Genomic DNA, 26,499 nt, shown 5'->3' with positions numbered 1-26,499 from the left:
ATGAGGAATGGAGCCAGGAGAGGAGTAAAGGAGTAAGTGTGGTGAACTAAGGCACTTCCTTAATGAGGTTTTGAGGAAGAAATCACCAATCAGAAGAGTGAGCTGCAAAAACGTAGGTATCTTGTGGAGTGAGAAGACCATAGGAACAGGAGCTTAAACATTTATTGGGTTCTTTTCACATTGGTTTAAGTTAATTATCTAATCTTCTCATTTTCTTATTAACTTTTATTTAAACTGAATACAAATAAGGATATAAAATATTATTTTGTTTCATATACATCTATATATATACACACAAATATAAGAATGAGAAATGTGTGGCAATATAAATGATAGATATGTGTATATAAGGATATAAAGCTAGTGTGACACAGTAGAGAGAGTGGAAAGAATTTCCATCCTAATAAAATCTAATTAGTATTAGGGACACACATAGCTTTTTCTAAACCCTACAGAAAATGGTGTGATTACTTAAAGAGACTCTTTTATGTTTGCCAGATGTAAACTATATGTTCATTTGGAACCAAATTATATGAAGAGTAAAAATACTGTGTTCTTGGCTCAACTCAAAGTGATAAAATAAAAATCATATATACTAATAACATATATGATGCCAGAGAATTTCAGTCAGACTTTGAGCATTATACACCCTAACAACTTCCCCAATAAGATAAGACCTATGCAGTTATCTTTTTTCCATAATAGCATTTTTGCCAGCATGCAAATCAAAATTCTGCAGATGATTTTAATTTTTAGAAGTTCCAACTAGGTTATTCTACAGCTCATAATGGTTAATGGTGTGACAGAAAATAATATGCCAAACTAATTTTTAAATGTACAGCATATCCTCACTGCCACAACTGAATTTGAGCCAGCTTTTGTTGTTGCTCAGTTGTTTCAGTCTCTGTGACCCCATTTGAGGCTTTCTTGGCAAAAACAATGGAGTGGTTTTCCATTTCCTTCTCCAGTACATTTTACAGAGGAGTTTAAGTGACTTGCTCAGGGTCACACAGCTAGTGTCTGAGGCCAGACTGGAACTCAAGAAGATGAGTCTTTCTGACTCCAGGCCCTGCACTCTACCCATTGTGCCACCTAGCTGCCCTTTGAGCCACCTACTGGTTTGCAACCTTTCACCACTGAAAACCGATTAGGTGGGAAGACACCAGTGTTTAAAAAAGCCAATGCATATGAACTGGTGCAAATATATATTCCTCCTTCCTTCATACTGGGTTTTAGACTGAAAGTCAAAAGAGATAATGCACAGTCAAAAGCATGACTTTTGATAAGTGTGTAGCATCAAATATTTGCCAGTATTTGCATTGATGGTTAACATGAGATGAAAAAGTATGCTGGATACATGTAATCATAATATTATAACCAAAACTACTTCAAATTTGTGTGTGTATATATATATATATATATATATGTGTGTATATTTATATTTGTATATATATATATATATATATCCATATATTTATACAAACATATCTGTATAGCCCTCTATAGATATATGTGTTATATATGTATATGTAATATATACATATATATGTGTAGATATAGAGATAGCTATAGATATAGATATGGATGTAGGCAAAGACAGATTTTTTTTTTGCTGGTCTGAGGTTTCTTTAGTGTAAGAGTGCTGCTCCCTGTGAAGAATATCCTCTCCCAATGCAGACCATTGCCTTCTCTGTAACTTAAAAGTCTTAGAGGACGTGGTACATTGAAAGGTAAAGTTATTTTCCTAGGGTCATTAATGATTATGTATCATAGTGGGGGACAGAGATTTGACTCTGTCAATCCACTATAAAATGATGTTTTTGTGTTGGTCTATTTTTGCATCTATCTGTCTGACTGGCTACCTATCTAGAGACAGACATATAAAATATTATTTTGTTTCATATACATCTATATATATATACACACAAATATAAGAATGAGAAATGTGTGGCAATATAAATGATAGATATGTGTATATCTATACTTCAATATAGTGATAGTACTGGAAAATATATTTAACATAATATAATAGCCAAAAATCAGAATTCCGAAAACTTCAAAGCACTGAAATACAGCCTAGCCCCAAATGTAGGAGAAAAGCCTCTATAAGTACCCAAAATAGTGCTTAGTAATCAAGAATAACTAGTCTCCTTTGCTCTAATAAGCCTGATATGTTAAGCAAATAATAATTATTTGTTACTGATATGGACCAGATTAGAGGCAGAGCTGGAGTTAATGTTCAAAAAGACAGGAGAATGAACAATACATTTTAGGAAGATACTCAGCAAGAATGCTTAAAGCAAATCTGACAATTAAAGGGGTAAGCTTATATCTGCGTATTTGCTTTAACCAATAATTGTAGACAACTGGACCATTACTGTAACATGCAGAATTTTGATTATAAAGATAGTTTACCTACCATCAATAGGATATTATAGTTTTTCCAGTAAAAATAATATATTTGCCATGAGCTGACTACACTATTTTCTACTCCCTTTTTATGATGTCCTGTGTGGCGCAGTGGAATGACTATTGATTTGAAGTTGGAAGATCTGGGTTCAAAAACTCCTACCACTTTACCTTTGTATCCTTGAGCAAGTCATTTTGCCTCCATGTGTTAGTTCCCTCAGTTTCTCTGTAAAATAGAGGGTTAGACTAGAAGATCTCTACTGTCCCTTCTAGTTCTACATCTATGATCACTGCAGCTACATCTGTGATATTGTGGACAGAGAGTGAACCTGGAGACTCCAGGTGGGCAAAGAAATTTTTCTTTATGCAAAAAAAAAAAAACCATGATCATGGTCTTACTAGAATTAAAAGCTATACTAAAGAAGTGACTGAAAAGATTGTAACTTCCATTGGAGAAACAGAAAACTTCTCACTTTTTGAAGGTATTTAAATGCTTTTAGAACACTAGTATACAATTTACTGTGCTAGTGACCCAATGAAAATTATTGTCCTTCCAAAAAGTGAACAATTTTTCTTTACTGCCAATTTAAATACCCAGTTTATAAGGCTCCTGCTTACATATGAAAATTGACTATGATCAAAGTTTTTGTTTTCTTTTTTAAAAGCAGCATTATTTGTAAATAACAAGAACACGGAAGCACCCAAAACGCCCAATAATATGAAATGATAGTAATGATTCTAGGTTTTTTCTTTGTAATATAGATTTTAAAGTATTTTGTCTTATATGTCAGATTAATTTTGCATATTAAGGGTTTTGTATCTACAAATACGATGAATCTTAAGAGGAAAAATTCTCATCAATCAAACCTGTTACAAAGTTGTATTTCAGTAACATGAGAGTAATATACCTATGAAAGTTAATTTGTAAGGATAGCAACAAACAAAAGAAGAAAAAAAAGTCACGCAAAAATATTTTCATCATAGGGAAATAAAATAGATATTTTCCAACCTTAAAATTCACATCTTAAGGACCTATGCCAAAATACATAATTCTGAAATGTATAGCTCATGTCATTTACTCCTGAGAAGATTTTAGTGGAGGACTGAAGGTCTTAATAAGAAACGAATCATTATGAAAATAGACTCTACTTTAGCATTATAGTTTAAAATAATTCACATAAAATTAACTCTATTAACATTCATAATAGCCAGAGTTTTATTAATCAGCCAGTTCCAGATACTGTTCTCTAAACTTGTGGATTTAAAAAAAAAGCTAAAAACAAACAGATTTTTTTACAATAATGAAAAATATGCAAAAACCCTAGAACGGTCAAAATGAAAAATGTGTCTCCTAGCTAAGTATAATGGGCTAATCTGAAATGTTTACAGATTCCTAAAACTTTGTTTTAGGTTTACATTTTATCACTCAAAGTTTGCCTGCAACTAAATATACATAAAGTATCACAAAATGACAAATGATGATTTCCTGATGGTTACATTTAGCTGCTGCTGAACAGGGTAAACATGTCAGTTCAATTTGTTTACATCCCCACTGAGCTAGCAAAGCTTTGAAAATACTTGTTTTAATGGCAAGGTAGAATTGCAATAACAAATGAATTCAATGACTGTCTATATAGCTAAAAGCTTTCGGTAGTACCAATATGTTGCTTTCATTTCTAAGACAAAAACAATTTCCACTTAGCTTCAATTTCTCTTTTGAAAAAAGAAGGAAGTTCTGCTAGTGAAATTACTTTAAAAAACAACAGTTCATCCTAGGTTATTTTTCTAATTGCATTTTTGGCTTTAACTCTAATTATGATGGAGAGACTACAATTTCTTTTCCATCAATGTTCCACTGATAAACTTATATTTTCGAATAGTCTGTCTCTGTTTGGTAACTTCATATTTATTAAACAAAAATGCAATTAATTAAGGTTTTTCAGTTACCTGAACCTTTATTTCAATAAAAGCATCAAAACAATTACTATAGTTCACTACTAATATTTTATGAGAGTTTGCCTCTTACATCTGGCTTTATCTGATTTTATTTTATAAAAGTCAGCTCTAATAATTTCTTACTTTTTCAACTGGTGTTATAGACAACATTTTGACTTTGCTTGAACATCATGACAGTTCAATAGGAGTTCCTTCTTAGTACTTAGTCAAGAAATGTGCCAAAACCCATGGATAGTTGTTGGTTTGTTTCTTTAATCTTTGCCCAGATGATTTCCCAGTTTCAAAAATAAAATTGCCATAGAGAGGTATTTCTAGCTTTATATATTCTACTTGTATAAAAGGCTACATGCAAATTGGCAGGCAAGAACTTTCTATAAGTAATATCAGTTTATGTAGAATAGAGGATTTGATTTATCTTAAATATGAAGATATGCCTTCTCTCAAAGGGATTAGTAAGATACTAATATAAAAGTTCACATGGCGCCCTTTTGAGGACCCCCCCCCAGAGAGCTTCCAAATTTTTACCAATCAACCATCGGTATATCTTTTATATAATTTCAGCTTATAAAACTGGAGGTTTTAAAGCTAGAAGGAACCTCAGAAGCCATCTATTTAAAGCCCTTCATTTTATAAATGTAGAAACTGAAACCTAAATAAATATCTTATCCATGGTAGTGAAGCTAAATAGTGGCAGAACCAAAGCCAAATCCCCACTGACTTCTTTCCATTTCAGAGTTCTGTCTACATCACATTGATGTATTTGAATATTTGGGTGTTTGTTTAAAGCAATCTAGTAAGTAATATGACTTAAAGACAGTTTCTTGAGACCCTCTTACTTCTTGGTCCTCAGGCCTTATAGCTCCTACTTGGGTGGTAACATGGCCTCTGAGAATAAAACAAAACTTGCTACTCCAAATTGAGCCTATAACACAGAGCCTGAGAGAAACTGTTCACATTTCTACAACTCCTCAAATGAACACAGCATTGTAAATATACTAATTTCAGTCATATCTCTCAGGAAAAGAATGTGTTCTTTCCCACAGCATGTTTGGCAAACACCACATGGAATCACATTGCTATCACAGATCCCTAGGCATTTTTCTTGTGACAGAGATTAAAAAAACAACTCAACACATTACTATTTAGTCTTTTTAAGGGTAAAATGAAGAAAGATGTAAGAACCATACCCATGCAAGAAGCAGCAAATTTCTTTTGACTGTTCCACAGTATCCTAACATCCCCACAATGATAAGGAAACAGCAGACAGCAATCATGATGGGATGAACCACAGGAAAGTAAGTTAAGATGACAGCCTCCTCTACCCTGAAAAGAAACAAAAAAGGGAAATATCTCACAATAAAAGAAAGAAAAGATAAAAAGTTTTTATATCACAAGAAAAAAATCACTATATTTTCATTAATAACATTAAGTCACCACGTGTAAATGTAATGCTATTTTCAGTTACATTTTTCCCCTATCAAATGAGATAATCTCTCCTTCAGCTTATTATAAACATATTCTCAGGCAAAGGTCTCTCTTAAGTGACAGACTGGAATCTAGAGGAAAACCTTGAAAAGTTGCTAGCAGAGTTCCAAGGTGTCTGCCTTTAGCATGATACTTTCTTTACAATTCATAGGGAATCCCCCATGGAAAGGAACTAAAGGAAGACTGGGTCAGTAAAATATACCTGCCCCTGCTTATTATCCTTACCCTACCCTCTCTTCTGCCCTCACCAATGAATCCAAGGTTTTCAGGATATTGTAAATTGGTCTATCTCACAAAGTAGGTATGGATTTGAATGGCTCCATATCAACAAAAATAGTGAGGTCAGGGAATGGACTATGAGATGGAGGTAGAAGGTATAGGCAAGAACATCAGGAAGAATGGAAGTAGTAGATTTATATATTGTCTAGGGAAAAACCCACCAGTAAATATGTAGTCCCTCATATACAAAGATGATACTACTGATCCAGCATCAGCAAGATACGTGCTTTTCCAGAAGTGATGATAGTCTGCTGACCCTTACATACATGTATTCATCTGGTTGTCTCTGTGACAAATTGATTTGTAAAATGGCTAGGATGAGCAAAGGGCCAGTAATGATATGGGGGAAAACATGGTAAGGGCACACATAAACAGGTAAAGCTTATGAAAGAGACAATGTGCCAACAAGTTCCAAAGGAGAGGGGGAGAAAGGAAAATCCTTCATGTGTGATCTAAATGGACAACAGTGTGTTGTACATAAGAGATTGTTAAGATGAGCATTTGAAAAATAGCATAGCCAACAATATTAAAAATATATTACTGCATAATTATAAATCCTACCTTGTTTCTGCAGTTAAAGTCAGAACATTATTCAGATAATCCCTCATCCAGGCAGAAACTGCCAACACGCTGATGGACATCAACTAGGGAAAAAAATCACATTTGTTATTATATATTTTTTATTATATATTATATTTAACATATATTATGTTTTAATATATTTGTATAATATATTAAATAAATATAAATATTTATATTTAATATGTTATCTTTAATAGAATGATACCACTAGAGCAATTATAAAATACATGATTTAATGAGAATGTTTGTGTCATCCATAATAACCACTTATTACTTATTCAACCATATTACTTATTGAATATTACTACTATAATATATAGAGAGAATCACAGAAATTTTCTTTCTGTACTAAAAGTATTTACTAAACATCATGGCTGGAAAGAAATTGAGGTCAACATTTTGAAAATCAAAGTCCAAAAAAGAGATTTCCTTAAGTGAGAGTGCCTCTGATGGGTAGGGGGACTGGGTTAGCTCCCAAGGCTTCTCATCATCAGAGAGCCCCTGGGTGCCACTGCTGTGGGAAGAAACTTAGTTTCCAAAGGGGGTCTTCCTGGGATGAACTACAGATCAAAGTGAGAGAGGAGGCTAACCACACCCCCCAGGACACCAGTCCTCACAGGAGACCTCCAGATTCCTCCTCCCTCCCCAGCTAGAAGGGGCCTTAGAGATCATCTGGTTCATTGGTTCCCAATTATTTTAAGTATTCCTTTTTACATCAAAAAACTTATGGAATCCTGACATGATAGATTTAATATATGGCACAGACACTGCTTCATGGTAATACTTTTATTTTTCATTGACTGATAGATGAGAGCCTTTTATCACAGTAGTTATTTCAAACTTTTTTCAGTACCAATTCTAACCTCTCCCTTCTCAGAAAATGACATTCATCTACTTTACTATGAAAATCAAAGACCATCAGCCATTAGCTCACTCATCTCTCCTATTCCACACATCTTCACCCACCCTCTTGGTTCAGTCTCTGAGGGAAAGTATGCCTCTCTCCTTGCCAAGGGTAACCCCTCAACTGGTAACATACCCTTTATTGTATCCCATTCCATGTTCTCTGGAAGCTTCCTCATCAATCTCTCACTTCCTTTCTCCTATCTTTAATCTCTCCAGCATCATGAGCTGGAAGAATTAGGAAAGGCCTCCTAATGAAATAAGTGATCATTTATCCTCCACTTAAAGATTTCTAATGAGGGAGAACCCAATGTTTCCTGAGGCTGTCCATTTGACTTTGGGTTAGTTTCTCTACTAGCTCTTTTCCTCCCACCTATAGCTTATAGCATGTCCATGTCTCTCTGATTCATAAAAACAATAAAAACCTTTGATTTGATTCTAATATCTTCTAATTATCATTCTAAAGCTCACTGTTCACATTTTTGGGAGCTAATAGAAATTAAAATCACAATGTCTGATGTAAATATGGATGAAAAGATTCTTTATAATATCTCCTCCAGGGGCCCCAACATCCAGAAGTTAGGAAATACTGATCTGTTTGAATCTTTTAATTTTGTCAGTGAAGAAAATTAGAATTATAAAGGATAATTAACTTACCCAAAGTCACATTGCTAGTAAGGACAGTCCAAACTATAAAGGAGTTAGTCTCCTAACTCATTGCACAGTGATTTTCCCTCTACATGACACAGAATCAGAGGAAGTAAGAGTTGAAAGGAACCTGAGAGGCCATCTAGTCCAGCCAGAAGCTGATAAAACGTCCATCCTATTCAGTCACTATGGATTTATTAAGTGCTCTATGTGCCAAGCACTATGCTAAGCACTGGAAATAAAGAGAAAGGCAAAAAACAGTCCTGTCTTCAAGGGACTCACCTTCTAATGGGCAAACCACATGTAAATAACTAGGTACATACAAGATACATACCTAGTAGTTTTTGTTTGTTTTAGCCACAGCAACTCAATGAACCATCTACTAAAGAACTGAGGGATTTCCTATGCAACAGTGGAAGTGCCCACATTGATGAAGTCACAGATTATTTCAAGTATTGACTACAATCTTCATGAATGCTAGTTTCTGTGATGTGCTCTGACAGATCCAGTTGCTTTCATGAAGTGAAGGACAATGGATAAAGGCACTAAAATGAAGGAATCAGGCTAGATAATAACTCACATTTCTAAAATGCTTTATATTTTTAAAGTTCTTTCTCCAACAACAAGCCTGTGAGGTACAAAGCAAAAGCAGTAGTATACCCATTTTACAGATGAGAAACTCCAGCTCAAAGAGGTATAATGACTTGACCAGTTATACAATTAATAAGTGTTGAAAGTAGGATTTGAATCCCTGAAGTACCTTCTGCCACATCATGCTACTTCACATCTACATTATTTTAAAGGGCCTTTTCTGCTCTAAAATGATAGGATTTCAAGTAATATGAGTTTAAAATTCAGACATTAGCTTTACTTTTGGCAATTTGCTCTTGTTTTCATAAAGTTAGAGTGAAACAAAAGCATGACCACCTGAAGAGTATACCTTGGTTCCATTTCTGAAAAAATTAACAGGTGAATCAAAGGGTACCATACCCTTATGCCAAGTAGTATTCTTGTGCTCCAGAAAATCACGACTTTTACTGATACAATCAGTGTCCTTGAACTCATCAACACTACTCAAAAGCCTCACTAAGATTTCTGTATCGCGAATGAAACAGAACAATGGAACTGGATATTCAGCTCTCATATTTGTACGTTTTTTAGCAGTGAAAGAGGAAAGAAAAATATCTCTCACCATTTCAAGAATTTGTATGTTTACACAGAAAAAGCAACATGTCACAATTGATAAAGTGCTGAGTTTCAAATTTCCCATCAGACACTATGTAAGCTTGTGACTCTGGACCAGTCACACAACTTCTCTATGATTCAATTTTCTCACAAGTAATGAGGGGGCTGTAATTCATGACCAGCTCTATATCTATGATGCTATTATCCTGTACATGAAGTGATACAGAATGAAATAACAGAACCAGAAGAAAAATACACAAAATGACTACAAGTAAATGAAATCAACACAAATAGGTAGCTGAATCTGATTGATAATGGGCTATCTTGATTCAAGAAAACAGTTGATGAGAATACTTCCCTCTTCTTGGTAGAGAAACTGCAGGTGCAGAATGACACATACACTACTACACTGTTAGATGTGCTTGCTGTTTCTAGTGTTTTTTTTTGCAGAAGTATTACTCCAACCCTATAAAACAAAAAGACACTTCATCTAACATGTTGTTCTACATTCTGGCATCATTTCTAGCTCCATCTGATACTAATCACCTTAATGCACTCTGCCCTCTAGCCACCTGGAGGGCTCTCTATCCTTAAAAACACATGACAAGCCTGCCCATCTCTATGCCTTACTTTACATACTACTCTCTATATTTGGAACACCTTCTCTCTCTTCATCTTTTGATTTCCTTTGTTGTTGTTCAGTCTTTTCAGTGGTGCCTGACTCTTTGTGACCCTATTTGGGGTTTCCTTGGCAATCAAACTGGAGTGGTTTGCCTTTTCCTTCTCCAGCTCATTTTACAGATGAGGAACTAAGGTAAACAGGAGGAAGTGATTTGCCCAGAGTCACACAGATAGTAAGTGTCTGAGGCCAGATTTGAATTTAGGAAGATGGGTCTTTCTGAATCTAGGCCTGGCACTCTATCCATTGTAACACCTAGTCACCCTAGCAGTTTAGTTCCTACAGATCCTTTAAAAATGTCACATCCTCCAGGAAGCTATTCGTGCTCTGTCAGCTTTGACCTCTCCCTCAGACATTTAACAAAATTTTGCATATTATCTCCCTAAAATCAACTGTCACATGAACATATTATAGTAACTGGTTATGTATCTATGCACAATAAACATTTAACAAATATCTGTCGAATTGAATGATAGCACTATATGACTTTTCTCTAGGCACAAGAGACTTTTAAAAATCACATCTTTAAGGTTATAACACCCAAAATTGTAACATAATATCTTTTGATGGCTTCATCAGCTCCCGTAAGTTTGTAAGATCATATATTTAGAGCTGGAAGAGACCCTAGAGGCCATGGGGTCCACTGTCCCCCATTTTGCAGATGAGAAAAACGAGGCATAGAAAGCCTATATCACAAAGCTAGTAAAAATTCCAATGATCATCTCTAGGCAGATGACTCCAAGATCTATTTATTCTACATCAACAAATATCAATTGGACATTTCATGCTAGATATTCTGTATGCATCTCAAATTTGACATTTAAAAAAAGAATTATCTACCCCCTTCCAAATGTGTCTAGTAATATCAATTTTATCTCCACAGCACCTCTTCTATCCTTCCCATTCCTTTACACAGATACACAGCCACAAGCCTGGTTCAAGATCTCATCACCTGTTACCCGGACTGCAACAGTCTCTTAATTGATCTACCTGTCTCAGGTATTCTCCCACTGGAGTTATATTTCTAAAGCACAAATCTGAATATGCCATTTCACAGCCTGGCTCCTTCAGGTTTAAATACAAATGCCACTGTTTAGTATTCCGAGCCCTTCATAATCTGGCCCCATTCATACAAACTATGGTCCGGCCAAGCCGGCCCCCTTGCCATCTTGGTCCTCATACAAGATATTACATCTCCTGTCCTTTCCTCTCCCTGCTGTACCTCTGAATTTCTGAACTTCAACACTATGCCCTTCTACCTTCATCCTTGTGTCACCCCCCTTTCTGCTCCTCTTTGTGTGCTATCTTCCCGCATTAGGATATAAGCTCTATAAGGGCCAAGAATGTCTTCCTTTTTCCACTTATATTTTATCCTGAGCTAAGCACAGTACCTGACACCTAGCAAGCACTTAATAAATACTGTTTGCCTTGCCTTGTTACCTGTCCATGGCTTTTCATAGACTATCTCCTCTCCCCTGTGCCTGTAATAAGCTCCCTTTTCAAGAATACCTGATAAAATTTATAGTTTCCTTCAAATCTTGGCTCAAAACTCAAATTCTACACAAAGTCTTTCTTCTTGACACCATCCGCAGTTAATGCCTTTCACCATCATGGCCCCTCCCCCCACCCCCGCCAAAAAACCTGCCAAACCTTGTATTATTGAAATGGTATACTTGCATTCAAAATACTTGAGACAAAGAGAAATAAGTTTATTGACAGAAAACAAATGCTACAACTTGTTAGATCTTTTGGGCTTCAATGATCGTTGAAATGCTAGGCTTCCTCACAGCAACCACTGCAATATCTGTAGTAGTCACTGAAGTGTGCTCTTTAAGAGCTACAACTTTTGCCCATTTCCTCAGAGGAATATCCATTATTAAAAACTGCAGAGTTAAAAACACAATAAAAGAGGAATTAAATGTGCAGGTAATCCATAATTTGACTGACAGCAAACTAACTAAAAGTGGAGAAACCAGCTCAATCCAGTTTCATTTGGTTGAAGTCAGCATCAACAAAAGGATACACATGGCTGTGGCTTGTCACAAAATGAAACTATGGCAAAATTATTGCTTGTTCCCAATAATTCATACTTCACTATATATACTTATGTATTTGACTCCTATTTCCCTTCATAGAAGGTAAGCTTGTTTCATTTTTTATATTTGCCTCCCCAAGGCCTAGAACTAGAAATAGCAGGTGCTTACTGTTATGTTATAACTGTGTGAAGAATCAATTTTCTCAAGAAATATCTTTAATTAACATTTCATATTCTGAAGAATACCCCTAAATAAACTCTGGTTTATAAATTAAGTCAATGAAATAACAATAGCCATTAAAAAAACTGCCATGTACTATTTGACCATCCTCTTCTATGAACACTATCTTATGGCTAACATGTCTTGTGCAGGACAAACTGATGATACTCTCATAGACTGAGATCAAAGTAATCTTTTATCCTCCTCTATATTGCTGAGTATAGCATTTCTCTCATCTGTCTCTTTTTTGGGTATGAAATTATCTACTCTGTGCCATCCTCACAGCCACTGCTTCTAAATAGTACTATAGCCACCATCACCACCAATCTTCACAGCTCTCTTCCCACTTTTCTCTATTTTCCTTCTTGTTTTTTTCATTACTTTGTTCGGTTTCCCATTATTTTCAACTTACATGCAAAATAGCTAATCTTCTGTAGACATCAGCAGCCCCAGCAACAGCCAGTCTAAGAGATGTCTTATCTTTTGTTGTTCAGTTGTTCAGTCATGTCCAATTCTTTGTGATCCCATGCACATCTGTGGGGTTCTTTCACAGATTCTGGAATGGTTTGCCATTTCCTTCTCCAGTGTAGCCCCCATTTACACATGAGGAATTGAGGCAGATAGGAGTTAAGTCCTTGCCCAGGGCACATATAGATTAAATGTCTGAAGCCAGATTTTTACCTCAGATATTCCTGACTCCAGGCCCAAAGCTCTATCTACTCCACCACTAAGCTTCATAGTAGTAAGTATTCAATCATAGCAGGGGAAGTACAATCATTGAGATGCTTGGTGTTCAATAGCTGCTTCTTCACTGACTGCATTTATTTTTCTTTTATGTATTTATTTTTGCTAATTACTTCTAGGTCCTAAACCATCCGGTTTTACTGTTAGATAGATATTGTTAGATTTTAAACTACAAATACTTCTAATACAATTCTTGAATAAACATAATACCTTTCAAAAACCAGTTCCAGAGACTCGTTTCTAACATGTTGAAAGGCAGCGTAGTGAGGTAGAAAGAGGAAATGACTTGAATAATGGAGCCCTGGGTTCAAATCCTTTCTCCATATGCACTATCTGTTTGCATGGACAACTCACTTAGAAAGAGGAAATGACTTGAATAATGGAGCCCTGGGTTCAAATCCTTTCTCCATATGCACTATCTGTTTGCATGGACAACTCACTTCTGAACCTCAGCTTCCTCCCTTGTAAAACAGGGATAATATTATCTACACTATTTACTTCATTAGGTTTTTGTGAGAAAAGTACTTTCTAAACCTTAAATCACTATATAAATTTCAGTTAGAGATACGTATGGGGACTAGACATGTAATTTTATTGGTATAGGTAACACCTGGATATGGAAATGCAGGTCAAAAACTTAGCTGCAATTTATAGTTTTAGAAAGTTTCCTTCATCACTGAAAGATTGTGGTTTGCCCAGGAAGCCAGTGTGTGTCAGAAGCATAATTTGAACCCAGGCCTTCCTAGCTTTGAGACCAATTCTCCAAGCACTATGTCAGATTGCTTCTTAAATGTAAGTTATTATGTAATATTTTAGGACTACATCTGCTTCCCTGTAGAATTAGGTAAAAGGAAGTTAAATGATTTGGATTGAATTCAAATCTATTAAATTCCTATCTCCTCTGAGCCTAAGCTCTGATTGTTTTGTTTAACCACCACTTAAAGCAATGAAAAATAAAATCTTGGGAAAAATCCTAGATGTCAATTAATTAATACAGTAAAAAAAAAGATTTGATATCTAAATTTGTCCCACATCTTCATATGAAGTCTAAGCGGGGATATTAATTCCACCCCCCACCTTCGGCAAGGTGATTTTTACTTAGCCTTTTTTAAAAATAGGGATTGTTTTGAACATTGTAATAGAACACTGGACTTGGCATCCAGAACACCTATATTTAAATCCCACCTTGGACACTTAACCAGCTGTGGGGATATGGGCTAGTCACTTAATCTCTTGTAGACTCAGGAATCTTTCTATGAACATAATCACAAATGAGTTGCAATCTTTCCTGATGGAAGGAGTTCTCACATCAATGCTACTGACGTTTTAAAAGTCAACATATGGATTTCCCATTTCATTCCATTAAACACCAAATTCAAATCTTTCTTGAACTTTCTCTCCCATAGCTTCTGACATCTATTCTTTCTCATAACTCTTTCCTTCCTTAGCTTCAAAGACAGCTATCTCTTAGTTCTCCTTTGATTTGTCTTACCATTTCTCTAACTCCTTTGCTGTTTTCTTGTATTCTTTAAGGCTGATGTCCCCCCATGTTCTCTCCTTCACACAAACATGCACATGCAGACATATTGTCTCTCTGTCTGTCTGTCTCTGTCTCTCCCCTTTCCTCCTTTCTTCTTTCCCTCTTATTGTTAATATCATTTATTCTGATGGCTTCACTTATCACCTTACATAGATGAATTCCAAATCTATATCTACAGCCCTCCTCTCTCTTCTCCACCTGAATCTCACAACCACCTCAAACTCAGGAGGTCCCAAAGTTAGCTTCTCTTTACAAGTAAACCTGCCTGCTTGTGACAACACCATTCACTCAATTGCCCATATTTGAAACCTTGAAATTATCTTGTTCTATTCTCTCTCCTACCTATCAATTACTAAGTTTTGGCATACCTATCTCAAAAGATCTCTGACTTATCCTCTTCCTTTCAACTGACAAAACTCAAATATGAGATTTGACCCAACTATTAAAAAGTCTTCTAACTAGTATTCCTGCCTCTATTTTCTCCCCACTTCCAATCATTCCAGCGGCAGTAGCAGCAGTAGCAGCAGCAGCAGCAGCAGCAGCAGGGGAGTAGAAGGAGCAGCAGCAGCAGGGGAGTAGAAGGAGCAGTAGCAGTTGCAACACATTTAAAAAGCACTTTAAAATTTTCAAAGTACTCCACAAATATCTGATTTGATCCTCAAAACAACACTAGAAGGTTGGTGCTATTAGCCCCATTTTACAGATGAGAAAATTGAAGCAGACACAGGTTAAGCAACTTGCCTAGGATGGCACAGCTAGTCAAATCTGAAGACAAATTTGAACTCAGGTTTTCCTGATTCCAGGCCCAACTAAGCACCATGGTGCCACCTAGTTGCCTCTATTATTAGGAAATTAATCTTCTTTATTATTTAAATATATGCTTGGCCATCTTATTAGGTTCAAAAAAATTTAATAATTTATTTGCCTAATTTGTAAAGTTCAGATTCCTACATCTGAGATTCAGGGTCCTCCACAAGATGATACCACCCTATCTCTCAACCTTTCACACAAAACCCATTTACTCTATTTGTTGCTTTTGTTCAATCTTTTCAGTCCTGTCTGACTCTTTGTGACCCTATTTAGGGTTTTCTTGGCAAAGATACTGGAGTGGTTTGCCATTTCTTTCTCCAGATCATTTTACAGATAAGGAAACTGAGGCAAACAGGATGGAGTGTCTTGCCCAGGGTCACACAGCTAGTGTCAAAGGCCAGATTTGAACTGAGGCTCAGGCCCAGCACTCTATCCACTTCACCACCTAGCTGCCCCCATTTACTCAATAGCCAAGATGAAGTACTATGTTTTCTGATCACAGGATAATATATTTAAAGCCAGAAGGGAATTTAGAGGTCCCAACCCTCTCAATTTACAGGTACCAAAACTGAAACCTAGACAAGTTAAGTGATTTGTACAGATCTGAGATTCAAACTAGGTTCTCTGATCCTGTGTGTGGTCTACATTTTCTGGTCTGTGCCTTCTCAAATCTATGCTTATGGATGTCTTCTCTTTTCCTCTTCATTTACTTAATTCCTGTCCATTCTTTAAAGCCAAATTCAAATGACATTTCTGTGATACCTTCGCCTGTCTGCCTATCTCCCCCCTACACACACACACACACACACACACACACACACAGGCAGAGTAGAGAGAGAACTTCTCCTCCCCCACCTTGAACCTCTTACAACACTTTGCTGTCCAGCGACCATGTAGTTTTGCTATATTATTGCAATATCCTCCTACTAAACAGGAAGCTCCATGAGGGCAGTGGCCCTTTTTCATCTATACTTTATATCTTCCCTAGGACCTAACCAGTATTCTACAGTCAGAAGATATGTTAATGTATGCAGATCTATAAATGTGTTAAGGGGAGAATCAAATGACAACAGGAATAGTTCTGTCCTATTACCAGTTATTAGTATATCACTGCTTCTAATATATGGACACAAAGACCTAGAGAAGACTGCTAGGACAAATCTGATGGCTCTTCTCCAGTATGTGAAGGGCTGTCCAATGGAAGAGGGATTAGAGTTATTATGTGTTGGTCAGAGGAAAGAAGTAAGGTCAATTTGCATATGTCTTTCCCCTGCCTCCTCAACCCCAATTTAGACAATAAGCTTCTACAGAACAAGGAATTAAGACTTTTTTATCTTTGTATTCCCAGAGCCAAGTACAATGCTTTGCACATAGTAGACACTTAAAAATGTATATTGAATCAACAGTTACAGGGAAGAAGATTTTAGCTCAACATAAGGAAAAAATTACTAACCACTACAGCTGTCCAAAACTGTAATATGCTTCCCTGAAAAGTAGTGAACTCCTCATCACTGGAAATGTTTAAACAGAGGGTGGATAGCTATTAGAAATGTTGTAAAACTACTGAGCATATGGGTGGATTTGATGACCTCTATGGTTCCTTCCAATTGTACTGTCTTTAGAAATCAGCATTACATAGTAGAATAAGTACTGTCCTGAGTCATAAGACCAGGATTCGAGTCCCAGCTCTGTCATTTACAAGGTATATGACTTTGAGTCAGTTTTTTAACCTCTTTTAGCCTTAGTATCCTAACCTGCAAAATGGGAATAACTATATTTGCACTTATCTACTCACTACAGGAAGCTTCTTGTGCTTTCCTTCAGTTTATTATTTCCAATTTATCCTATATATAACTGATTTGTAAATAGTTGTTTGCGTGTTATCTCTCCATTAGAATATGAGCTCCTCAAGGGCAGGGACTAGCTTTTGCCTTTTTTTTTTTTTTACTCCTAGTGCTTAGCACAGTGTCTGACACATAGTAGGTGCTTAATAAATGCTTAATGATTGACCTACCTCACAAAACTGTGGAAAGGACCAAATGAAAAAAAAAATGCACAAAGCACTTTGTAACCATAAAGAACTAAATAAATGTGAGCTATTAGTTTAACTGGGTCACAGGGACTCTACAGAAATACTGCAACTACACATAGCAATGATGTTAAAAATAAGTATTGTAAATTACAATCTTAACTCCATAGTAAATGAGAAGCTCTCAGAGAAAGCAAACTCATCTCTCCTGTGAAGTCAATTAGATGTCCTGAAAAAGAGCCATTTAATTCCCATTATATTTTCTTGATCTAGCGTTATAATAATAATAATGATACATGTCTTAAAGAACTAAAAAAGGAGAGACAAGTACTTCAATAACAAACCATGAAGGGAATTACTGGATACTATTAAATCCAGAAGTCCAGCTTATTTAGTAATTTCTGAACTTTTTACAATAAACCAACTTTAGTATGCCTTCCAACTTTGTGATTGAAAATAATTGCTCAGCTATGATCTGAGTTTACTGAACTTCTAAAACACTGTGACAATCCTAGTTACCTAGGATTATGGCTCCTTGCACTTTCCAAATACTGTAAAAAAAAAACAATTTTTGCACTCCATCTCAGAACATTATTCGGAAATGATGCATGGAATGTATTAGCAATATCCTTCAATGGCCTTCTCTAAAAAGGTTAACTTTGTCTTTTGTAGACAATATAGGAAAATGCATTTGTTCAGTCAATTAAGGAATGACTAGATGAATTTCCAGCAACAGTAATTTCCTACACTGAGGTCATGATTTAGTTTTGAGACTAAGAATATGGGGGAAAAAACTTGAATCAAAGTGTTTACTAATTTGGGATTATAATCTTATGCAAACTTCTTAAATTTGTTAATAAAATTAAATTATTCTTACGATTGAAAAAGAGAGCATGGCCAGTTTCCAAGCCATTTAAGTTTACAAGTACAGGAGATAAACAATAGACAGTAAAGAGAGCATACCAGTAAGACAACAGTGTTACTAACTAATGCTTGAAGTTTAGGGGACATGATGGCTGTATTCAAATATGTGACTGATGGTCTGTCACATGGAAAAGAGATTAAACATGATCCTACATAGAATAATCAGTAATAATGTCTAGAAGTTGCCAATAAGTTAATTTAGTCCTGATGCAAGAGAAAACTTCCCATCCATTAGAGTTACCATAAAGTGGAATTGATTGCTTTGGGCAGTAAAGGATTCATCTTAACTTCAAACAAAGGTTGGATGACCTTTTGTCTTGTGTACAATAAGAGAGATTTTTTTCAGGTCTAGGTTGGGAAAATAGCCTTTGAAATTCCCTCTAATTCTGAGAATATGGTTTTCTATAAAGGATTGATGGACAGATTTGACTAGAGGCAGCTTAATATAATAGGAAAAGTCCTTGTTTCCACCCTCTCAACCCTTACTGTGTGATCTTGGGTAAATGTCAACCTCTCTGAACCTCGTTTCCCCTACCTATGAAATGGGGATAAAACTATTTGCACTAACCAATACATAGGGCTGTTGTAAGAAAAGTAATAACATTTCATGAGGAGCCCCAGCCATGCACCTTCACTCCTGACTTGACTCACTCTTTGAACTTCTCCACCTTCTAACAGTCATAGATCTATGTGAATACCTTCTCTTCCCATCTTTCCCTCTTGAGTTCCAGTTCCTCTTTATAAGTTGTCTTCTGTTAATATAATGGAAGCTTCTTCAGGGTGCTTCCTGGCACGTAATAAGTTCTTATATAAACACTTTATCTAACTACCTATCAACTGTGTAAATTATAAAACATGGTGTAAAATGTAAATTTTTATTAAGATAGGTAAAATTAGATTTGAGAATTATTTGTGGCTTTCTTTAAATCTTTAACACAAATGGCATTACAGATTTAGACGTGGAAGGAAACTCAGAGACCACCTAATTCAACTCATTTTACAGCTGAGGAAACTGAGGTCCAAGGAAGTTAAAAGACTTGTTCAAGGTCACACAGACTGTAAGCAGCAAAGAAAAGATGTTAACCCATGTTCTCAACTCCAGAACATGAACCCCTTTCACTGTATTACATGCCTGCCAATCATGAGCTGGCTTAAACTTAAATAGTCCTTTATAGCTACAGAATGCTTTCACATGATTCTCAGATCTCATTTCCTCCTTATAATAACTCTGTTAGGTAGGTAGTACATATATTAACTCCATTTCACAAATGAGGAAGTGGAGGTTAAAAAGATTTGCCCAAGGTTACAAAGCCAAGTAAGTGATAGAGCAGGTATTCCAATCCACATCTTGTCCACCCCCATCAAGTGTAGAATGCTTTCAAATATACTAAACTCCCCTACAGGTGTAAGGGGGAGGAGTATGGAGAAACGGGGATCAGCAGGTTGGGGAGGGGAAAGGCAAGAATTCTCAGCAGCAAAATAGTAGATTTCGATAATCCTCTGAACTCTTCCAAAAACTCCTCATATGAAGCTGACTGTGGTTCACATAAGCTACTCCATTGTGAACTATGCTACATTTTATTAAAGAAGTAGCCAGCTTAGGCATGGAAAATTAGGGAATAAAACATTACTTCAAGTAATTGAGTGATATCATTACTCCAGGGAATGTGCAATGAATTTTAATGGGCTAGTACTAATGGTAACATTAGTTAAAGGGCTCTGCATTAGCTTACGGCTTGATGCCTTGGATGCAAAATAAAGGTCTTTACACTATCTATACTTATAAAATTGAAGAATATCAAGCATTTTTGCATAAACATATGAATCAAATGTGAATGCAAATTCTGACCTAAGATTATTGAGATGTCCAGTCCTCCAAATCAATAATGATTACAGAAATGAAAATGGAAGAAATTCTGAGGTCCTACCTAACATCCTCCAGATTGGCGAAGATGATAAAAAAACCAAAATGATAAATATTGGGAAGCCTATGGGAAAATGGGAACCTTGATGTTCTGTTGGTGGGCCTGTGAACATGTATAACCATTCTGGAAAGCAATCTGTAATTATACACAAAATGTTTCTAGACAGTATAATAAATGCCCTTTCACTCAGCTATACTACCTAAAGTCCTATAATTCAGAGAAATCAAATAAAGAGGAAAAGGTCTTATACATATAAAAATATAGTAGCTCTTTTTGTAACGGCAAAAAACTGGAAACTAAGATATCCATCAATCGGGAAAGGGCTAAATAAATCATAGTATGTAAATATAAAGAAATATTATGCTACATAAGATGCAGATAGTTTATTTCAAGGAGACACAGAAAGATTTGCATGAACTGATGCAGAGTGAACAGAAACAGAACAATTTATACTATAACAACAGTATTATAAAAATGAACAATTTTGAAGACTTAAGCCAGACTAATTTATATAATAACAACAACTCTATGAAGACAAACAAGTTTGAAAGCTACAACAACTCTGATCAATGCAATAACCATCCATAATTGTAGAGGACCAAAGATAAAGCCTGTTATCCATCTCCTGACAAAAGGGTGATGGATTCAGGATGCAGAATAAGACAATTTTTAAAAATACAATCAATGCGGGAATTTGTTTCATTTGACTATTAATATTTGTTACAAGAAATTTGTTTTTCTTTTTTTAATGGCTTGGAGGATGACAGGAAAATAGAATTCTTTTCATTAAAAAACAAAATTTAATTTAAAAAAGGATACTGAGTTCTAACTCTTCATTTTCTGTACCAGTTGGAGGATTAAATTATGGAGGAATGGAAAGCAACAGAAAACTGAGTCTACAGGGAGAGAAAAAGTTTGCTGTATTTACTGTGTTCCACACTTCTTCCCTAATGTCATTGTGCAATAAAGCAGGCCTTAACTCTACCCTGCTATTGTATGCTCCAACAAAATGCTATGATAGCTCTAGCCAAATTGTGTTTGAAAGGCAGGCTTTAACAAAACTGCAGAGAAACTATTAGACTTTTTTTGAACAGAAACAATTACACAAGAAATGTTAAGTGCTATCAATTTTCAGGCATTTTCAAAGGGAAAGAAAAAGGAGAACCTTGCTTCTAATTCTGCCCATATTGGTAGTAGCAGAAAATTAGCATCTGAAAGCTATTTGATAATCTGTAAAATGAGTAGATAATTTGAGGACTATTGAGCAGATAAATTTTCACATCGCAAAGCTACCAGTTTGGAAGATAGTTAAGAAATTCAACAATTACCACCACATACATTGGAAGTGTTCCATAAATGTTAACTGAAAGTAATAGGAAGGATTTTCACATGCCCATTAACTCTGCCCATCATCTTTTGATCAGAGTGAAGGTACCTTTAGAGGTCTTGGTTTTCCTGCTTTATGCACCATTATGAACAAACTGAAAATAGGAACACTAAGAGATATCTATGGCAGAATTCTACTTCCTTGCACCAGGTTCTATGTACACCTCTCAGAACAGCCACACAGTGCTAATCACAGACCCAGATGTGGTTCAGGACTTTGGCCAATTACTGGCCCCTCCACCCCCACCACTCACATCCTTTGCCAACCCCACGTCAGCAGCCCTGAGCTCATGTTTCTCCATGTCTTGGGAAAGCACACTGAACACATGAAAAATCAAGCAAAGCAAGGTAATTAACTCATAAAAGAAAGAGAATAGTACATTTCTAACCTTGAATGACACAAAGATTGTTTCCTCTTGGGCCTGTCTCTCATATATAAAAAACATAGAACAATCAGGAAATCAGGTTTTCTCTTTGAATGCAAAGATGTTTCCACCACCTCCCCACTCTTCCCCCCAATAACTCAACAGGCTAAATTCTAGACATTCACAAAAATAAAACAATACATTATAGAACTCAAGCTTTTGCAGGGGAAGATCTACTTTTTGCTATCCGTAACTCTTGGGGGGTGAAGTGGCTGATATTACAGTCACTGATGGGATTGGGGTGGGACTACTGTAAAGGTGCTTGAGCCAAGAGGAAGGGGTGTGCCTCCAACTATGAACCACAAGGCCAGATTCCCTGGTTGGAGAATATACCCTGAAAAGCCAGAAAAAGGAAAACCTTCCTTCCTCTGCCCCATACTCAGCATATGATGTCTGGTTCAAGTAGAAAACAGTTAAGCTGTAGCTGTCAGATTACTACACTGGCCAGCTATGACATTTCCCATGCCCACGAAATATAAAAGAAAGTGTTGAAGCAGTTATTCAAGGCCATGGCTCCAACCCCAGAAAATGACCAGAAACCCATATAAACTTTGCTGAAATACAAAGATCACGCTCTCGCTCTCTCTCTCTCTCTCTCTCTCTCTCTCTCTCTCACACACACACACACACACACACACACACAAATGGAAACTATTTCATTCACTCATTGGATATTTCCTATATTCTCCTACTTGCCCCTATTGAGAAACTAGAAGTGAACAAATGTAAAATATAATAAAATGTCTCTTTGTGGCTGAGAATTATTGCAAATAAAGGAACTTCAATTGAGAGAAATATTTAGAATTAATTAGAATACTGCTTGTCATACTTTAGTATCTACAATAATTACATGCTACTTTAGGAATTCCCCTTTTCAATGTGGTGTAAGAGAGCAAAGAATCTGAAAAGAAAGTATAAAGCACCTATCACCCCTTTGTGGAAAAACCCATATATATTCCTTTTCACAGCAAATAGGTTTCATGGCCAACAATGGCGACAAAATTTAAAAATAATGTGCCAAGTACAGAACTCCATGTATTAGCTGAGCAGAAAACAGTGGAGAAAAATTTATGTAACTTGCAAGAAATATAAATTTTAAAAAACAAGGAGTTTTAGTATGTATTTTAAAATGAATTTAACCACTTACTACTTCAATTCTTGAAAAAGAAATTTCCTAAGCCTTTCTTGATAAACACTCAACTTAGTCACTTCATGAAGGTTCCATTCTCAGGATTATGTCTACATTTATCTAGGAGACTTAACTAAATTTATCTAAGAGATCACCCTCCATTAGAAGGTAAAGCACTACATCTCAGAGGAGAAAACATATGTGAAATTCACACTCTGAAAAAATATAAAGTGTTATGAATGCAGGTTATATTATTGCTATTATTTATAGGTTCCATTTTCTTACAAAATATCATAGACCACAAATTACCAAGAACACATAACAAAAGACACCCAAAAGAGATTACTTTTCAGCAGAGCAGCCACTGGTTTCCATTCGAACACGTTTCACTGACAGGTTTTACATTGTCACTGATTTTTAAAAACAGAATTATGATGATGAAATGTACTTCATGAAAACTCATGGCAGAGCACAGCCTCAAAAAAATGTAGCACAAGGGAAATTAAATTTGTCTTCAGCTCATTAGATTTTCTATTGTTTATTTTGTTAAATAGCAATGTGGCATTTATACACACATGCAGAAAATGCCTTAAATTTTTTCTAACATGGAATGGTTACATGAGAGCTATTTTTTGAGTTGATTCCCAGCCCCCAGAAAAGTCTTCCCAAACAACATACCCAGCTAAACTTTTTATAAGATACTGTATGTAGAAGGTATATATGTAGAAAGAATTTGCATTAAAGAGTAAGACTTTTTTTGCAGCCAGAAATTACATGCTTAAATTGACTAAAACAATTTATGGGTTGCACAGCTATCTGTAACTCATGAAAGTTCCCTCAACAGTATGTCACAATTTTCTTATCTGTAGCTACAGGCACATGTATTTATTTATAACCCTAGATTAACTTCAAACCTAATTTTACTGCAAGGGTGTATAGTGATTTTGTTTTAATTACTGAATGGAACTTGAGGTGGCTCAAACTTACTAAGAAGGGCAACCTTTATAAGTCTGGAAAATAGAGGGAATAATCCCACATAATTAATTAATGCTTAGCGGTGCCCTTTGGTGCATTATCTGGTGACTGTTTGTAACTTGAGTCCAGGCAGTGCCACCTGTTTAGAGAAGTACTTACCCAAAAGAGCAGATTAAGGGCATAGAGAAGACAGCGCAGGCACTTGACAGAATCTTCTCTAGCCATTGTGAGCTCGCCACTGGAGAAACTCCATCCTCTTACCACATCCTCTGCCACCAATCAAGGCAACAGCAATCTGCAATGGGTACAAGACAGGAAGAATGGAAAAAGGAATCAGACCATTGTCTTTTCTTAATTCCACCCACAGACATCCTTTCACTGGCCTCAGAGTAGGCTGTCTTGTCTGACCAAAGGGACACAGCCACTTCCCTTCATCAACAAAAAGCATTTGCTAAAGACATGGAGTTGAAGGATAACCTAAACTACATACAAGTCCAAAATGGGCCCAGATTACACCTGCTGGAAAGGGAAAATATTTGCTCTGTTAACTAATGGGTGCAGAGCAGACTTATCTTGAGACTGTTCGTTTTGGGCTGCTGTTTTTTTTCCCCAGCATGTTTTAATGAGATACTTTTAAAAACTCATTCAACTCACTTCCCCTTTGGGACTGCCACTTTTTGGAACGGTCCTAAAGGCTGGAGACCGTAAGTCCCTGACATGTAAAGGAAATTATAGTAAGTAGTTGATGTATGGAAGGGAGTGAATGCCCCTTCTCATTAGGGAAGTTACATTTCTTTAAATCACTGTTCTCACTCAGCTACCTATCACAAAACGTCATGTGTGAAAGTGTCTGGAAAGGGGGAGGGGAGACAAGAGTTAGCTGTAATTCCGCTCTGCGACTTGGGTTTCTTTGAGAGAATGTGAGAAATGATGTTTTCTGCCCTGGAATGATGGATTATAAATGGGGAGGAGAGGCACATAGGAATTAAGTCCAAGGCAGCTGTGCAGACACCAAGTTTCACACACAGTCTCAGTCTCTCAGTCTCTCTCTCTCTCCTCTCTCTCTCTCTCTCTCTCTCTCTCTCTCTCTCTCTCCTCTCTCTCTCTCTCCCTCCCTCCCTCCTCTCTCTCTCCCTCTCTCTCTCTCTTCCCCTCTCTCCCTCTCCCCCTCTCTCTCCCCACCCTCCTTCACCTTCCCCCCAGTCCCCCCCCTCCCCTAACTCAGTTACTTTGAACAGATTACAGCTGCCAACAAAGCCAAATTTCCCCGCTTCTCCCAATCCACCACCAAATGCCCACTCCTAATGCCTACTCCAAGGACCTGGAAAGAGGCAAAGGAGAAAAGAGCCTAGGAGGAGTGCAGCACAACCCAGGAGGAACACGAAATCCCTTCTTTAAGTAGTTTAACTTGGTATTCGGAAGGCTTCCAATACCACCCGGGAGTCAGGAGCTGCAGGCTACCCGGTGGCGAGGGTACGGAAAAAGGGGTGGGGGAGAGCATAAGGGGGAGGGAAGAGAGAAAGACTCCTTCACTCACCGCTGGCGCTGGGTTCCGTCCCCCACTCCCGCCCAGGGACTGTCGGGGACACACTACGGGGACTCATCGGGGCAGCAACGCGCCACGGGGAGCCCTGCAGCGTAGCATTGGCTAGAGGACGAGACGCTTCCTCCTCTTCCTTCCCCCCAGCCGCCGCCTGGGGGAAAAAGCGCTGGGCAGCAGTTGCTGGAAAGTCTCGGCAGCTCAGCCGCCTCCCAGAGCCGCTGTCCCTCCCCAGCCCTAGCCAACTCTCCAAGTCCCGGACAGACTAGACGACGAGGCAGCGGCTGCAACAGCCGTGGCCAGCTGCACGAAGTCTGCAGCGCATGCTCCGGGCCAGCTGCTGCTCCTGGTTGGGTCCTAGTGGGTGTTCTTCTAGTTGCCCCCTTCCTGGGAGCAAGTATCCCCAGGACACACCTTCTCCCAGCGGGGCAGCTCCCAGAAAAAAAAGGGGTGGGGGAAACTGGGAAGCTTAGGGAAAACCAGTCTAGTGGGACCCTTTTGGAAAGCTGGTCCTGCGGGACAGAATTAATACCTGTATCATACCCTAACTTCGTGACAAAGGGCTTGTACTTGTAGGTGTGTGTATGTGTTGATGGCAGTACAGCCAAATCTCTGCAAAAACATTTGTTGATCCCTAAAACTGCGAATTGTTACTGTAGGTGTGATTCCTCTGTTTTTGATTTTTTTCATG

General features: G+C 37.0%; 1 protein-coding gene across 1 annotated transcript in view; it reads right to left on the bottom strand.

Moving 5' to 3' along the window:
• Positions 1-26,135, bottom strand: part of TSPAN12 (tetraspanin 12) — a 102,078-nt gene extending 75,943 nt beyond the window's left edge. The window contains exons 1-4 of the mRNA XM_036759486.1: positions 25,806-26,135; positions 24,428-24,563; positions 6,691-6,773; positions 5,553-5,688 (exon numbers count right to left, since the gene is read on the bottom strand). Of these exons, the coding sequence (XP_036615381.1) occupies positions 5,553-5,688; positions 6,691-6,773; positions 24,428-24,493 (285 nt within the window). The 5' untranslated portion in view covers positions 24,494-24,563; positions 25,806-26,135. The remainder of the gene's footprint in view (positions 1-5,552; positions 5,689-6,690; positions 6,774-24,427; positions 24,564-25,805) is intronic.
• Positions 26,136-26,499: the final 364 nt, after the last annotated feature.

Source organism: Trichosurus vulpecula, chromosome 5 (assembly GCF_011100635.1).
Source record: "Trichosurus vulpecula isolate mTriVul1 chromosome 5, mTriVul1.pri, whole genome shotgun sequence".
In the NCBI taxonomy this organism is placed as follows: Eukaryota; Metazoa; Chordata; class Mammalia; order Diprotodontia; family Phalangeridae; genus Trichosurus; species Trichosurus vulpecula.
Note: the sequence above shows the minus strand (reverse complement) of the source record. Positions and strands in the feature narration are given on the sequence as shown.